Source organism: Scophthalmus maximus, chromosome 19, assembly GCF_022379125.1.
Source record: "Scophthalmus maximus strain ysfricsl-2021 chromosome 19, ASM2237912v1, whole genome shotgun sequence".
Lineage (NCBI taxonomy): Eukaryota > Metazoa > Chordata > Actinopteri > Pleuronectiformes > Scophthalmidae > Scophthalmus > Scophthalmus maximus.
The window spans coordinates 13,123,417-13,140,482 of NC_061533.1; the positions used below are offsets into that span (position 1 = coordinate 13,123,417).

Here is a 17,066-nt window from a genome sequence, read left to right on the forward strand (position 1 = left end):
AGAATTTTGTTGAAGTGTTGAAACTAAATTGCAGCAAGCGGTAAAGGCAAACTCTGAGGACGGGTGTATTGCTGCTACCTTTTTAGTCACAGGTTCAAGGACACAGAAGGAACTCTCACCTGCACTAAGGAGGACATTGCGTGCTGTTGGATGCCATGTGATGATCCCAACGCGCTTGGAGTGGCCCTCCAGTACCACCACAGGCTCAGACATGGAAGTGACGAGGCCATTCTCAGGAATCTGCCACACCTGTTGAAGACATAAACAGGACAGAGGTCAGAAACAAAGAGCAACGGGCATGAAGGCAACTTACTTCTTGTCAACTCAGACACATCAACTGTTTTTGTACAACAGCCACTTAGATATTTTAGTTATCAAAATGAACCTGAGGGGGGCAGCAGCTACTAAGAATTCAGTAGCCAACAACAGGATGTATTTCCTTGGCAGGTGGGATATGCAGTCAACTGGACTGAGACATGGGGTGGTTCTAAGGAATAGACTGATCATAAGATAAAAAAATGTATATCACTGCACTTTTGCAATATTTGACATACTGATCCACCCCTCTCTCCTCACTCTGGGTTGTGCAATGCATAAGCAACATATCGATAATTGAACTTTTTTATATTGCAGTTGATGAAAATTATACTGCGATATTTATTATCATATTATTTCCAAGTCCCAGTTACTGCACTGAATGTAATTCTGGAAAATCATTCATATTTTCAAGTCTTCTTTTATGTTGATAAAAAAACAGCAACATTATATTACCATACCTCACATCAATTGTTATATCTGACAAATTATCAGTTTTTGCTCAACCCATCACTTTTTAAAAAAAAACAACCAATGTCCAAACTATGACTGAAATAATACCATTACTATTTAAAGAACCATCTAGGCTGGATCTCTTTATTCAATCAACCACGTTTTCTTAGCATGCCAACGTGTTTAAGTGTTCAAGTAATAAGGGAATGTATGTTCATGTTTTAAATGGCCTGAGTGATGAGTGTGACAATTAAAACTCCGTTGTAAAAAAAAAAAAAAAAGCCATGTACTGTATACATCATGGTGTATGTCTGTGTATAGGCCGTGAAATTTTCTGTTAAGGGTAAAAAGACACCCATCTTCAATCCAAGCATGACACAATTGTCTATGCAAGTTTCATTTTACAATCCAGTGCCCACATTGTTAAATAGCCAATGCACTCGGAGCCCTCTGAACACCAATGGGCATGTTGGTCTCAAAACAAGGTGCTGTCAGACACACTGTTGCACTGGACAGCGTTTTTGACCCACAAAATCCTGGTCTAAGGTCAGTGTTGCACTGTTATTTTAATGGCACATTATCAAGACAGTAATTTGCACCTACATAGGTGAGTGCACAACGAACTTGTTACACACAAAGGTGGTCTTGAGCATGAAGTGAAAACATTTCTCTTCTACAACCTGGCAAATCCCCCCTTATAATAGTAATCTGCCAAGGTGCAAGGGCACCTGGCTTTTAAAGGGAATAAGCGCTGCTACGCTGTTTTTTTTTTGCATGTTACACCCAAAACAAACCCATGATTAATTACGAGACTAAGTAAAACGTTTAAACCACGTACATGGCGGAATGACCTGGTTTTCTGCTGTTCAACGTGGTGACTTGGGCACGCCCTAAATTCACTTGTACCATTCTCTTTGGATCACGCACTTACATTGTTAAAATAGAGCCCCAAATTTACAAAGAGCAGAACCATTCATAGCAGCTGTCTTCATTACATGGCTTATACTTCTGCAAACATACAAAAAATATTGCATTGATTCATGGTGGCTTTAACAGGAAGTCTGGACTCTCAGGTGAGAGAGTGGAAGCCATCTAAACAGGCAGCACGCTAATCTCAGCCCAAATAAGGACATATGGAGGAAAGAACAACTACAGTCTCAAAAAAAGTTAGTGACCTCAGCTCAATAAACAGCTAAATCATTCCCCAGCTCTGATTCCTACAACACATATTTGGGCCTAATCTAATCCAGAGGGTGAGGTCTGCACCCATCCCTGAGTTACAACAGTCTGGCCTTTTAAAATAAGAGCATTTAGTGTGTTGTCACATATTACATCAAGAATGAGTGATGCTGAGTTCAGGGTTTAGGTGTAGAGAAAAACTTTACCATCACTGTGCAGTCCTCGGAGCCGCTGGCGATAACATGATCATTGTGGGGGCACCAGTCCACGTCCAACACTGGTCCCGTGTGACCACACACTGTGGGGTAGGATTTGTCAATGCGTCCCGTCTGTGAAGACAAAGATATACAACAACAGAGTAATGAGATTAGTCTTTGTCTGGTCCTGCTTAGAGAACATTGTCCATGATGCAGGAATGTGCATGTTTTGAAACTGGACAATTACAGTACAATCCTAAATCCCACCTGGAAATTTAAGATCACACACAAACACACACACTTGATAACAATAACAGTTGCGAGAACGTTGAGGGAAAAATACCAGTCAGACTACTGACAAGTGCTGGAGCCAGCATGCATTCTGATATTACATTTTAAATGGAGTCATTTTAAAAGGCCCATTGATAAATTATGAGCATAGTGAAGAACAGACCTTGGTGTCTAAAGCCAAAGAATCATCAGCCTTGGTTTGTCACATCAGTGCTCAGCCAAAAAAAGAAAAGAAAGAGGCTTGGGTTTTATTGGAGCTACACAGAAGCAAAGTGAGATTATACTGAGCCCCTATTGGACCACCCACAGTAATTAAAGAAAGTTGTTAGTGTTGACGTCATTATACAGTTGACACATGCCAGCAGATGTTTAGTTTTACACACCATCTTCTTACTTTAAAACGGTAAGCCTGAATCAAACACTAAACTGTGTGGCCATAACCTACTTATACAACTCAGACTAGAGGGCTACAAATTCATTTCTAATGCACACAAACATGTATACACACAAACAAGCCTTCAATGCATCCTCCCCTTTCCTCCTAAAACAAGCCTGAATCTAAATATGACTTCTGAACCCTCGGGCCTAGATAACCTGATGCTATATGCTATATGGTGAGGTGACAGCAAACCATAGAGGCTGGGGGCATCTGAGACACACCCTGGTCTGTGATAACTCTGTACCACCACAGGGCTGGAGAAATGATGTCACTTACTGTGGGAAGAGACAAGCTGCTTCAGCCCTATTTTAAGCATAATGGCTTCCCTAATGCAAAAGAAAGAAAACCACTCACCGCTTTCAGATATTCTACCATTATCCTGGGAAAAGCAGCAATAATTGTTTAAGAACGAGCACCAACTCTAAGAACTGTTTATTCAGTAAAGAATAATTAAACCTCATGAACATCATTTTTTTTGTCTTTTTTAAAAAATAATTATAAGTATCAGTCTGGTAGAGATTAAAGCAGCGGTTGTACAAATGTCCTCTCTCTCTCTTCTCTCCTACTGTTTCTCCTCCCACCCACTTTCTGCCCACCTCTCCTCTCTTCCCCATTTCTCTCCTCACCCCAACCGGTCGAGACAGATGACCGCCCACAACTATGTCCGGTTCTGTCAGAGATTTCTTCCTGTTAAAAGGGAGTTCTTTCTCTCCACCGTCGCCATTGTGCAATAAATTGCCACACTGCTGTGGATATTTACAATGACAGTAAACTACAAACACATTTAAAGACACAACCAAATCGGTATGCTATCACCAAGAAGCACTGGATTTGACATCAGTTAGTGCAAAGTGTCCAGGGTGGACGGAATTTTTTCACCACCATCAACATGCTTTTACCCGCAAATGCATGTTATATAATTTGTTGTATTTCCTTTGAGGCCCCCAGAGAACCTTAAAAAATATATATGTATCTATTTCTAATTCTGAATCATCTCTTCACCAACTGCAACTTGCAGATCTTCCAACTGGTGTGGATGTCAAACTTGATGTCAATGATTTTGAGTATACTAACTAGCGTTTCCTTGCAGAAATGTATTCTGTGAAACTAGCAACTGGATCTACATGTTACTTTAGTCAGTCAGCCCTGGCTACAAAAGGCAAAGCTACCGATGTGAAACCACATATTTAAATTATATCTTTTTCAGCTAAATGATTATATTGTGACCTAAAGCTTTAAAAGGGACACAACTGTCAGAAAGCATTAAATAATAACCTCGTAGCTGCAATTTACTGACTGCAGTCCACCATTACTACATGCAGAATTTCAAAAGGGAAGAAAAATTAATAAAGAAGTCAACAGGTAGGTGGCGAACAGATACTATTCACCAGCTAATTTTGGAAGGAAGAAAAAAAGAGAAAAGAAACTAAACTCAGATAGGAGGAGAGGAAGGTGATCGAGGCCTTGGGTGAGCACTGACTGGACCAGTGTCATGCAGCTCAGGTCCTCGTGCTCTTAGACAGTTCCCTGCTTCTGCTATAGCAGCTCATGAATCCTTGTGCTATTACAGCGCAAATCCAGTGGTGTGGCCGATGTCGTCGAGTAACAGGATTCATAATTCAAAGGTCTCATATTCAGTGAGCCTGAACATATGCATAAGATTACTGGGTCAGTACAGTCTGAACATCCACACAAATCACAGCAGGTGACTCTGTGCCACATGAAAAAAGGCCTGTAACCATCCAGTCACCTGACTGACAGAGCTGAGCTGTGACACATACTCCATCTCCAAGTTCAGTGATCAAAGTCCAGTGTATGTGAGAAGAATCTGTGTGTGTACGTGTAGTATGTGAAAAATCACAAGATCTTGTCTAAACCGCACCCTGAGTGCTGAACACACCCTGAAGCAGAGAGTACAGAGGGCAGACTTTGACACTGCTGCCAATGCGGAACTATGACCCACCTTCACGTATCAGCTATCATTAATCATTACACTTGAGATCAAAAAATGGCAAATTGTTTGCATAAGAAGGAAGATATTTGTGCATATCAATTTCATCACATACAATGTATATTTCATGAAGTCAGTAGGAACAGGACGTAAAACAGAAAGAACACTGATGACCAGGTGTAAGAACAGAAACATCATAAAACAAGCTCATGACGTAGATAAAGTGATGTGCCACAGCACTTGTTCTTTGATAATGCGATTTCTTTGGCTTCACACTTTTGACTGAGTTAGACCATTATCAAACCAATTCTATCATGTAAAACAATTACTAACATTTCAACATCAGTTGGTGAGGTGCCCTTACTTCCTTTCTGATCAATACTTAAGCAGCACAGTGTCTTTAAACTTATCTATTGGGGAACTGTGCATTCATTTCAGAGACACTGTTCACTAAGCTGCTTTTGTGCTTTTTATCTGAATGTAAAATTGCAGCAGATATTATAGTTACAGTAATGTATGAGACAAAAAGGTAGAGGACTGTGACCCTGGCATATCATCATTGTTTACTGGACATGCAGTCGAATCTCATTTATCTGAACCTCAAAGTTCAAATTGGGAATGTAGGCTTCATTACCAACGAAGAGTTTAAAGTAAGACTTTTCTTGCAGGTAATTAGAAGAGTATGAACATAACATTGCTGATAAGCATACGCTCATGTTTTATGTTTGCTCTGGCAGAACCGTGGTTGTCAGAGCCCACAATGATTACAACCACCTATAGTTGCAATCAGGGTTTAGCACTTACTGTAGAGATTGTACACTTTTAATCACATCTCTCATGTTAACTCCAGGTCAGACATGCTAGAGAGACTCCTCCGGAAAATGTCCGGAACATTGGGTCCGGACAATTTCTGGAGTTTGCCGTTTCCATATGAAGAACGCAGCAGGAGATTAAATTGAGTCAAATGCATTCACAACTGGGTCGATCGCCCACTAACTTGCAGTGAATCTTCCCGAGACATTCCTGCTCTATTCTCCCATGGGGACAATTGAGGACATTTGCGTTCTCACTAGGGCTGCAACTAACAATTATTTTCATAATAGATTACTCTGTCGATTATTTTCTGATTAATCAATTAGTCTTTTAAGTTCATAAAATGGTGAAAAAAGTCGATTGTGTTTCCCAAAACTCCTAGATGATGTTTTGTTTTGTCCACACGCCAAATATATTCAGTTTACTGTCACAGAGGAGCAAAGAAACCAGAAAATATTCACATTTAAGGAGCTGGAATCAAAGAATTTTGAACTTTTTTCATAAAAACTACTTGAACCAATTAATCGATTATCAAAATAGTTGGCAATTAATTTAGTAATCGATTACTAATCAATAAACTTTTGCATCTCTAGTTCTCACATACTGAAAAGCAGCTGAAAAGCAGCTCTACATGACCTATTCAATTTGTTCAGTTTCAATTTTCCACTTGTTGTAATCATTGGTGTTATAACCAGCATAAACTAAACAAATATAGTTATATACTTTATGAACAAATTGTATCTGCTACAGTAGGTTTGTTGCAATTAACCGAGCTCGACCTCCGATCAACCCGGGCAAGGCGGAGGAGACGAAAGTTCGACCAGAGAGAGATGCGTTCTTTTCATTCCACAACTCTGCCCCAGGGAGTTCTGGTATGTGTACGGCTAATGAGAGCAAGAGGGCCGCCAGGGTGTCAAATGTTGCACCCTTTGTGGTGTTAATGGAGTTTGCGTCTGGTATACGTGATACAGAATTCTTGCCATAATGTGTTTCACAAGCAAAAGCAGCTTGCTTTGGTGTTTGTTTGGTGTGGCTCTAATCTGTAGACTTTCTCCCTAATGTTTGACATGATCCTTGTGTAGGTGTCCAAAGTACAAAGAACTGTTTTCTGGAGCGAGTCAGACTTTTTATACTAAAACAATGTCTATGCGTCATAAGTAGCCCCTCTTTCAGACACAAGCTTCTCCTCCTGTTCGGTATAACCTTGTTCTGTCACCTTCACTCTTGCTTTAATCGTAAGATTTATAGATTTACTTGGAGGAGATACATATCTACAACCATCTTGACGTTATAAAGTTTAATCCTTCATGAGAAGAGCCAATCAGTTATTAGAGCACTTCCTGTCTGTTGCATCTGAACCTTGAGCAAAATATAAAACATCTATTAATTAACTATTTGGCAGTGAATAGCAATTTGACAGAAAATAGTTCCACACTTGTGGAGAATTGGCTGCTACTCCTCTCATTAGAGAAGAGGAAAATATGAAGTGGTTATATAAAAAGCAAACTGACGTTGTATAAACAACAGGTGTCAAGGAAAAAACTTTTTTTTAATTTATTTTTTTAACTTATTGGCTTTAGTAGTAATTAGAGAAGATTAGTCATCAGGTCCAGACTGTTGGTAACACCACACTTTTAAATGCTAAAATGGGCTCTGACAGACTAAACCAGGCAGGCAAGAAAATCATCTCCATGGCAACCAGCCTACAGGTACATGAAACGTGCTTAGCAAGACATGCAATATATAAGTGAGCATCGTTTTGTCACACACACACACACACACACACACACACACACACACACACACACACACACACACACACACACACACACACACACACACACACACACACACACACACACACACACACACACACACACACACACACACACACACACACACACACACACACACACACACACACACACACACACACACACACAATGTCTGAGGCCTAAAAAACAACCAGTTGCATAGCAACAAGTAAGACTGCAGAAAATGAGGGTGAAACGCACAGTGATAGATACAAAGCACAACATTGAGACACACAGAACAGATGAACAACATTCCCTCAAGGCAAGACAGGACATTCTTGTCATTTACACTAGAGGCCTGCACACTTCATTTCCTTGCAGCTCAACATGTGATTCACACATGGACTCGACTAGAGGGTCTTCCATGTCTGCTGTCCAGTGCTGCTCCCAGCTCCATGGAAATTTCCACTTTAACAAGCCTCTGTGTCTGTATGGTCGAGACAACCAGCTGAGGCAGTAGTAGCAGCAGCAGCAGCAGCAGCGGCAGCAGCAGCAGCGGCGCCATCTCACCCGGAACTTTATCTTACGATTTACAACCTCTGAATAATGGGGCACGAACAATACAAGGCAGCACGCTGCAGACTGAGTGGAAACGTGAGCTATATATAGCTGAAGAGATTACGTAGACATACCTATACAGCGATATACTGTTGACATGTTGTAGTAGAGTACATTTCTGGTACACGGCGAGTGAAACAATGTCCATAAGATTAATTGCAAATAGGGACAAGTTTGTTATATCTGAAAACATTTGAGACAGGTTGCTCTATTGCAAGTTACTTATTTTGGGCAGCTGGAATTTTTAACCACATCCATTATCAACATCCAAGTGCTCCTGGAGATATTTGCCAATACGCCACTGTAAAAAATTGTTTTCCTCAGTCTAAAGGCATGAAAAGTCAGGTGTCGGTAACCAAATACCGAAATATTTTTTTCAGGTTCCAGAAAGTACTGTTATTCACTATAAGAGCCTCCTACAGTGAGCTTCCTACACTGAGCACATGTCAAAAGCATCTGGAGGGTCATCGACTCCTGTCATCTCTTTGATCAGATCGCTCTGAATAGATATTGTATTCCCCATTAAGGACGGCCTCTGTCTACAGTGTCTCCACATCTTCCTACTGTCTCCCTAATTCATGCTGTGATACAGTCCAGCACCTGTGGCATGAAAAAAAGATCAAGCGGAGAAACAGAACATTTAATTTTAGAAAGAAGTTGGAAACAATCAAAGGCAGCCCACCCAAAAAAAAAAGATTCAGATTTTGCCTGCCAGATTGGTGAATTATACAAGCATATGTTTTTGAGAATAAACTGCTCTTTTGCAGCAGACATTTAATGCAAAAGCTGAAAGTGGCGTTTTACAAATGAGCCATTATTAAAAAGTACAATCACTTTGACCGAGGGTTTACAGACAAAAAACGGTTTATTTAACAAAGATATCAAAGCTCACAGCACTAGATTATTAATATTATTTAGTAATCCAGTTAGATCAATCATTATTATGTAATCATTTTGACTGTATTAGTATAACATCACTCTTCAATTCAAATATGGCACTTAAATACAACATCTGACTTTAACCTAGTTCTCTCATCTTGGCCACTCTTCATATTTTAGCCTATCCCAGAATTCACATGTGTGCCGACACTGCATCGAGCAGCCAATGGCAGAGCAGGGAGGAAATGGTCTTGGAAGGCTGTCAGGCAGGGAGCAGTGAATGACCATATATGGTAAAATCTGCAGTCAGCGGGACTGAGCGGCAGAGGCAGAGGCGACTAAGCAGTATAGAGGTCTAAGAACACAAAGTGACCAAACTTTGGTCAAAGACCCCTGATATGATGCACAAGCAGGGTATTTTTGTGTGAAGACGCAACTTAGTGCAGCTTAGTTAGTTGCCAAACTGGTGTATGAGAGACAGAAGAGAAATAATGTCACTGTGCACACGCCCAGGCATTACTAACGGCAAAGGTTGAGCACTGGATGAATGGTGCATTGAGGTGTTGAATCCAAATCAAACACTCCACATCTGATCGTCCTTTCTGCACAGAGGCAGTGTTTGAAGCACTAACGTGGAACATGCCATCGAAATTAGGCAATACACTATGTGTTGTTATGGCTGGAGTTTAGGTCACGCTTACAAAGAAATAGACAAAAATAAAATGAAAGATTCTGGCAATTGACAAGGATGACATGCTTCGATAATCCAAACAAGGGATTTCTGAGGCTTCCCTTCCCTTATGCTGAGTAGAGAGAGGAATTATAAGGATTTGTTTTTCACTGAATACTTGCTAGCTGCTGCATTCACACCCACAGCTTCCTTCATATGGAAAACAGGGAATAAATTAGCAGGCATCCAGCTAAGAGAGAGAAAGGGGAAGATTGAAAGCATGAGGGAAGGGAATGACATGTGTTGAGCAGGACATCTGATGCCCTCTCTATAAATCCCTGTGTTCTGACAAGAGGAAGCAACAATACTCATGGCTGTGCTGAGTCACAGCAGCCTGCCACACCAACCTCACCCTTGTGAGTCACACAGCTCCACCGGCTGACGACTCAAAATGGGGCAGAGACCTCAGCTCAGGTCAAAGGCCCACAACATCAACCTCTGAACTCCAGAAGATGAATTTCCATCCGTTTCCAGACGCATACAGTAGTGACAAAGACTAGATTTTCCTTAATTGAAGCAAAAGGAGTACAATGGGTATTTTGAGTGCTCATAAATTCAATCATTCATTCATTCTCCTGCCATTATTGCATCATTATAGCAAATATGGTGCACAGTTGCATATGGTTTAATTGTGAAGGGGGAGGGAGCATCATCACACTTCTGCTTCTCCCCCTTCGAGGTGTGGTAATGACAAAGGGCTGTGCTGGGAGTAAGTGTGGGACAAAGGCCCCGAGCAGCTGGCTGCCCACAGAGACCGGGAGCTACACAGCATAGGCAGATGGGTTAGCTGGACAGATGCCCTCTTACATTGGGGATGGTAAGGGGTTGGAGGGTGGGGCTGTTGTGTGGGGATATGTGTCATTGCAACAAAATTAACTATTAGTTAATAGTTTTATTCATTAGGCAGAGCAGAGTCAGCCGAGTCTATCAGAAGCCAAAATTTAAGTACAACAGCACAAGAAAAAGCATGCAGATTTACTCACCAATTTAACCAATTGTTAATTTATCAGTAATATCTTTAGCGTATTATTCAGTTTATTAGGAATGATCTCAGGTGCAACTCTGTAATAATGGTCCACTGCAGTGCGGTCTACCATTTGCGAGAACAGACTCGCCCCACTTACGAAAACCTGCATTGCCAGATGAGGCCATACTGACATTTCCAGATGCACATGCTTTGTCAGAAAAAAATAGCATGATGATAAATTCCATAAATAAATTAGAAGTTATATTACACAAATAGATAAAAAAAAATTAGGAATGTCCATAAATTTAAGATCTGAAATGAATGTTGTTGCTACTTCCCAGCAGCTGACTTTCTCCTTCATGTGAGGCTGTTAAACTGGTTTGGTGACAGTATATACATACACAACACACTACAGTTCTTAAATAACATGGTATTTCCCTTTCAGCTCCAGCTTCCCAAAGCATGGCCAGTAGAAATGAGGAAAACACTTAATCTCAAAGATTAGTCTGTGTCATGACTGCCACCCTGAATATGGGAAGATCTAAAACGCATAGTTTTTTTTTTCTAAATCACTCACTTGAGGAAATGCCCGAGGTTTGCTGTGCACATAAAGACCTCAGTCTCCCACCACTTTTTAATTCAGTAGAGAAAGTAGACTTTGTTCAGCGGACACACCATTACTGTACTGGAACATAGCAGGCAGAGGGCATCTTATTCAGACACAGAGGTGTGAAACTGGTCACACTCATCGCTCACCTCCAGTACAAGCTCTGTATGAATGAAGCGGTGAAAGGTGTAATCTGTGTGATGACAGGCGTAAGGATCAGTCCCCTGAGCCAGAGGCTTCTCCGATGACATGGCAGTGTGGTGTACACTAATTACAGGCCCAGGTTGGATCTGTCAACTGTATTGCAGTACTTATGTCACTCAGTGTCAGGACCTGCCACTTGGCCTATGCAGCAGCCAGCAATTCACAACTATCAACCATGATGGCACTCAAGGGCTCTGGTGGACATGACTCTACTGTACCTTTATTAGGCCTAATTATAACAGCAGAGTAAAAAAAAAGGGAGGGGCGCAATCACCCAGCTAACTTGTTCATAGCCATACACTCTTTAAATGCTGTCTTGCCCAACCCAAGAGTAGTTCTTGTTGAAGTGGAGCAATTCCTTATATGGAGGCCAGAGACTCATTCCGTCACTCCAGGGCTTTGTAGTTTCTGTTGTACACATGAGGGTGTGTGTCAGAGGTCATTGGTACACCAACATGTAGAGGCAGTGTCCGCGTTTTGCAAGAGGTAAATTCTTCAATGCCAATCATTCTATTATGTACACACAAAAACATGACATGGGCTTGTTACTCTCCCTCCGTTCCAAAAAAAAAAAAGAGAGATTTCCATTTTTTGTTTGATTCCCTCTAGCTTTTATGTGCCTTACATTTATATTCAAATTCATTTAAATATGATAACAAAGAAGGCATGGTTTTCTTTCTTTTAATATCATCAATGACCTGAAGGGGGGAAAAAAAAACAAGATTTACCCTCACCCACATCTAAAAATATCCTGCCATATCTTGATTAACTAAAATCATGTGTAACAGAAACTTTGCATAAATAACAGCACTCAGAGGGCCCACGATGGCTTTGAATGTCAACATTACAAGTCAAAACATTGTTTTCTATTTAGTGTGTAGGTGAAGGATGTAACCTCAAAATCTAAATGTTCATTTCACTCGACAAACCCAGAGATTAAGATAGAACAGGAAAGAGCTGTACGAATGAGGCTAAATGTGCAGTCCGACCTGCTACTGGTCATTAAAATCAAAGTGATAAAACGATCGATGTGCTAGAGGTAGAAAATGTAAACTTCCCCCCAAATCCAGTTCATCTCCATCTGGTTGTCTTAGATGCCCCGAGCTCTGACGTATTCTGAAGAAATACTGTGCTTACTCACTGCTACATAATACACAATAAACTCACCTTGTGAAGAGGGAGAATGAGGAAAGCCCCCCCACCACTGGCCTCGATGATTATGGCAACAAATTTGGGATTGACTGCACAGAAGGAGCTGTCCCATGTGACCCTTGAAACCCGGATATCATCGTAGCATTGGTCAATCCTCAACGCCTGGCCAAAGACATGACGGAATTTGCTCTGCCGTACAACAGCTCGTTTCATATCTGTGGAAAAGACAGAGATTAGTTTTAGAATCACAAATACTCTCAGATAACAGACACAGCACAGAAGCCTGCAATATGAACCAGCTCATGTGAGCCTTTTTCTTCTTCCTATAAAACATTCCCCCTGCAGTTGTGTTTGAGGGTGTTTTTTAACAAACAAGTCCTTTTTACTACACTAAAGATCTCCAAGGGATTTCTGGGCATTGTGTTGCTGACAAATTCAAAGAAGAGATTTGCAAAAATGCCATACCATTTTGTGAGTAAGAGATGATGATGTTACAGTGCAGTTTTGTTGTAATTTTGGTTTCACACCCAACATTTTGTTTCGTTCCCCCAAGCAATGTACCACAGTCCACCAACAGCATTTATTATCGAGTATGACAATATTTAAGGTCAAAACCTCCAACATGGTATTGAAGTAAAAGTGGTACAAATTGACTGAGAATTAACCTTTCTAACTTTAGGATCTTTATCAGATTGAATAAAGATACTGCCAAGTACAAAATAGCAAAACAAAAGGATTTGATGATTTCATAAAACCCGTTTCTGAAAATGAACCGGTTTTCTTTCATCTTCTGTTGTGCCAAATATTAGACTTCTAAAACACTAAGGCACTGTGGAACACTTAGAAAGAGCCACTACCAAAGGAAAATAGGACATACCAAATCCAAACAAAAACACACTTTGTAGCTGGTTCAGCTAAAATACTCAACAAGACAAGAATCTGCTGGCAGACAAGAGCGCTTTGCAAAACAAGCCCATTCAAATGCTACAAGTCCCACTGCTCTGCTTACAATAACAGACCACTTCCAAAGATAATGGAACGCTGTCCAGATAAATGACTGAGACAGCCTACCGCCGAATATGCACACACACACTATGCATACATACTAGGGCTTTGACTCCGATAACTTTGTTATTTGAATATAATTCGAATATTAATTTCTTTATAAATGCGTTTGCTTGAACGTTGTTTTCAATTCAGATTCGGAGGCTTTTTACGCCTGGTGAAGTTGTGAATCGCGAGCTCATTAGCGAGGCTATTATTGGTCATCTGGGTTGGTCCTGGTTAACGCATTTAACAAAACAATGGCCGAGGAGCAGGTTGAAATTTACACGCCAGACAATTTTAAAAGCAACGTGTGGCGCTACTTTGGGTTCCCAAAGATACCGGGGAAAATCACCGGTACGGATAAAGTAATATGTAAAATATGTAGGACCAAACTCGCATACCACGCGACAACCAGCAACTTGAGAGCCCACCTGTCAACACTACATCCCGGCAAGCTGGAAGAGGTGGAGGGGGTGGGGGAGGGATCGGGGCCGAGGCAGGCCAGAATCGATTAATCAGTTAATGGGCCGAATATATTCCAATATTAATAATAATAAACAAACAAACTTCTAATATGATTTTTGGGCAAAAGTCAAAGCCCTAATACATACATATTTTTATAGTTCTCTCTTCATAGTCTAACCACATTGTAGTAAATTTGTATTCTCCTTATTTTTCTTTTCCTTTTTGTTTCTTTCCCGCTAAAATATCGCTATTGCAGTCCATATTATTACTAACACCATTATCATTATTATTATATATTTTTACCCTAAGATTATGATAATTTGTTTTTCTTTTGGTTTGTTTATTAAAATCCCCTACTATAATAAGCTTTGCTAATAATATTAAGATGAGTTTTATTTTATTTTCTTCTTCTCACTGGCTCAACTACTATCAACAATGTGCATTAAAGATCGTGCCCGATCCATCTTCAAAAAAATGTCTTCCCGATTGCCCTACTGTAGCACCCACTCACAAATGTTTAAATTTGCCCTACAATAAATATTATCACACATTATTTTAATTTTATTTATTATGTTTTTTTCTTTTTGTTCGTCTGATCGCTTGTTTGTATGCATCTTAAAAGGGGCAGTAAGCAATTCTGTTGTCTCTCTGTTGTTGCTGTGATTTTCCTGCTCTGAACCCAGCTCCTCTGTATGGCAGTCCGACGCACTAACCACTAGGTCTTGCAGCTCCACCCGCCAGCATGGCTCTTAAGGTGTCGACGAGTGATGTTTACAAACTGCGCTCGTGGTGTTGTGTGGTGCGCACCGCACCATTTATTTTTACGATTTACGGACCCTCGGCTCCGCCGAACACCCAGACATTTTTGCGGCGAATACACAGAACCAACAGCTAACGGATGTTGAGGAAATATTCGCTGATTTTTACAAAAAACGTGTATTGCTTTAGAATCGCTTACTGCCCCTTTAGGTCTCACTAATTGTTGTAGCAAACCCTATATGTTTTTCACCAAATGTCTCGTCTCACTTTATGTTCTTACTTTACTAAATAAAAGAAAAATGAATTAAGAAATCTAACCTACAACCTTGAGAAAGACAAAAGCTCTTTTCGGGTTTTGTGAACCTCCTTAAATCGTCTTCGTATATTGAAACGGCACATGGTGATAGTTTCCCAGCCTGAATCACCAACATGACTAAAGCACAGCACAGGAAGCGGGACATGTTTTGGAGATGGTTTTCCATTGTGTGCGTGTGTAAAAGAGGGAGGGAGGGAGAGAGAGAAAGACAGACAGACACACAGAGCAAGAGGGAAAGAGTTAGCACAGCAAGAAGGGCTCATATGGCAAGTTTCCGACTGGACAAGATCACAACACAAGCAGGAAGTTCTTCCTGTAGGGATGTGGGCGTGTTCCAACCCGACACTTCTGTAAAACACATCAGTCATTACAGCAGTTTATTTTCTCCACACTCTGTGGGCTAAAAGAGAAATTTGTTCAAATTAGATCGAGCAGTTGATGGCACTTAAGTGTTAATCTTCCTTGAACTGAGGAGAAGTTACATCAGATTCAGCAAATCCTCAGCTAAATTTATCTGCATCAGAAGGGCATCTGTCTAGGAAACTGAATTTGATTACTCTCGGAAAGGCTGACGCAGACCAAGAGCAGCTGACATCATCCAATTTTTAAGTCTCCAGAAATCCTGGTAGAGATATTGTAGTTTAGTTCTCTGACAAAGATGCTTTATTATTTAATTTCTAAAAACAGTATTTCCTTATTGCTGAGAAAACCTTTAATAATAATAATAATAACAGCAATAATAGATACTTTGTGCAGTATTCTTAAAATGGGAAAAGTAATCAATTCTTACTATTTTTTAAACTCTTACAGGAGGACCCCACAGCCTTCTAAATGAGGTTCTGTGTGCGCCATATGCATTAGGCAAGTTAGACATTATGGTGCGTCTGCCCTCAGCCAGATACTCCCCCCCTGCACAATACACTGTGTTTGTGTATAAACTGATTCAGAGGTGAGAAGCCCTGGGCTATTTGAACAATCTACTGACTCTCTGCCAAATGCATAACTGCTGCAGTTAGTGTGGCTGAGCAGGTTAGGACTTGACCTGAGGTGAAACAGTCTATAGATTCCACATAGACCAATATTTAAAAGGGAACAGGGACATAAACAAGAGGTTCTTTACCTGAAAATTTTTATTAGGCAAACTGTATGGGTGTTTGTTTGGTTCCAATCTGTCTCCAAGACATGCTGCTTAGCAACATCAGAGAAAGACCAACCCAGGCATTTATAACAACAACAACAACAACACACATTCCCCCCCAAAAAAAGCAAACTAATGTTTTAACATGCATTTTGGCATTATAAATAATGTATGCAGCTTTACAAGATGTTTTATCACCACGATAAGTGTTACTAGTCTCTACATACATGAGGAGAGTCTAGGCCTGTACTTTAGCAAACAGCAGGAAATGTTCAACAACATACAGTATGTTACAGCTGTAACTACTAGGGCTGCAATTAAAGATTATTTTGGTCGACTAATCTGTTGATTATTTTTTGGATTAGTCAACGAGCTCCATGTCAGGCAGTTGGGAGACCGAGGGTTGCTTTGCTGAAGTAAAGGGGCAGAACAAAACTTAAGTAATGTAAAACAAAACAACGACAGCACCAATAGAAACAGCCACGAGCCGCACAGGAGCAGCCAAAGAACCGCACTGCAGGTCAAAGCTAACTGGGTGGGGTTGCAGGCAGTTGATTATGCAATACTTGTCCACTGTTAGATTTAACAACCATTACCACTAATACATTTGGGAATTCCCTATAGGTCACTGACTATATCCATGTCAGCAGCATTGTACCGGCACATAAAACTGATAGTGTACTATGACTTAAATCAGACTCGAGTTTAAAAGCGGATAACCCTCAGGCTCAACCCAAAATCACTTTTACAACTCATACAGAACTTCTTCCATGGTTTCAAACAAATCTCACC

General features: G+C 40.6%; 1 protein-coding gene across 3 annotated transcripts in view; it reads right to left on the bottom strand.

Annotated features, from left to right (window-relative positions):
- LOC118313544 (coronin-1C-A) overlaps positions 1-17,066 on the bottom strand; it is a 35,522-nt gene that overhangs the window by 6,189 nt on the left and 12,267 nt on the right. For all 3 annotated transcript variants that reach the window (XM_035639058.2, XM_035639060.2, XM_035639059.2), the window contains exons 2-4: positions 12,565-12,764; positions 2,154-2,276; positions 120-249 (exon numbers count right to left, since the gene is read on the bottom strand). In XM_035639058.2, the coding sequence (XP_035494951.1) occupies positions 120-249; positions 2,154-2,276; positions 12,565-12,764 (453 nt within the window). The remainder of the gene's footprint in view (positions 1-119; positions 250-2,153; positions 2,277-12,564; positions 12,765-17,066) is intronic.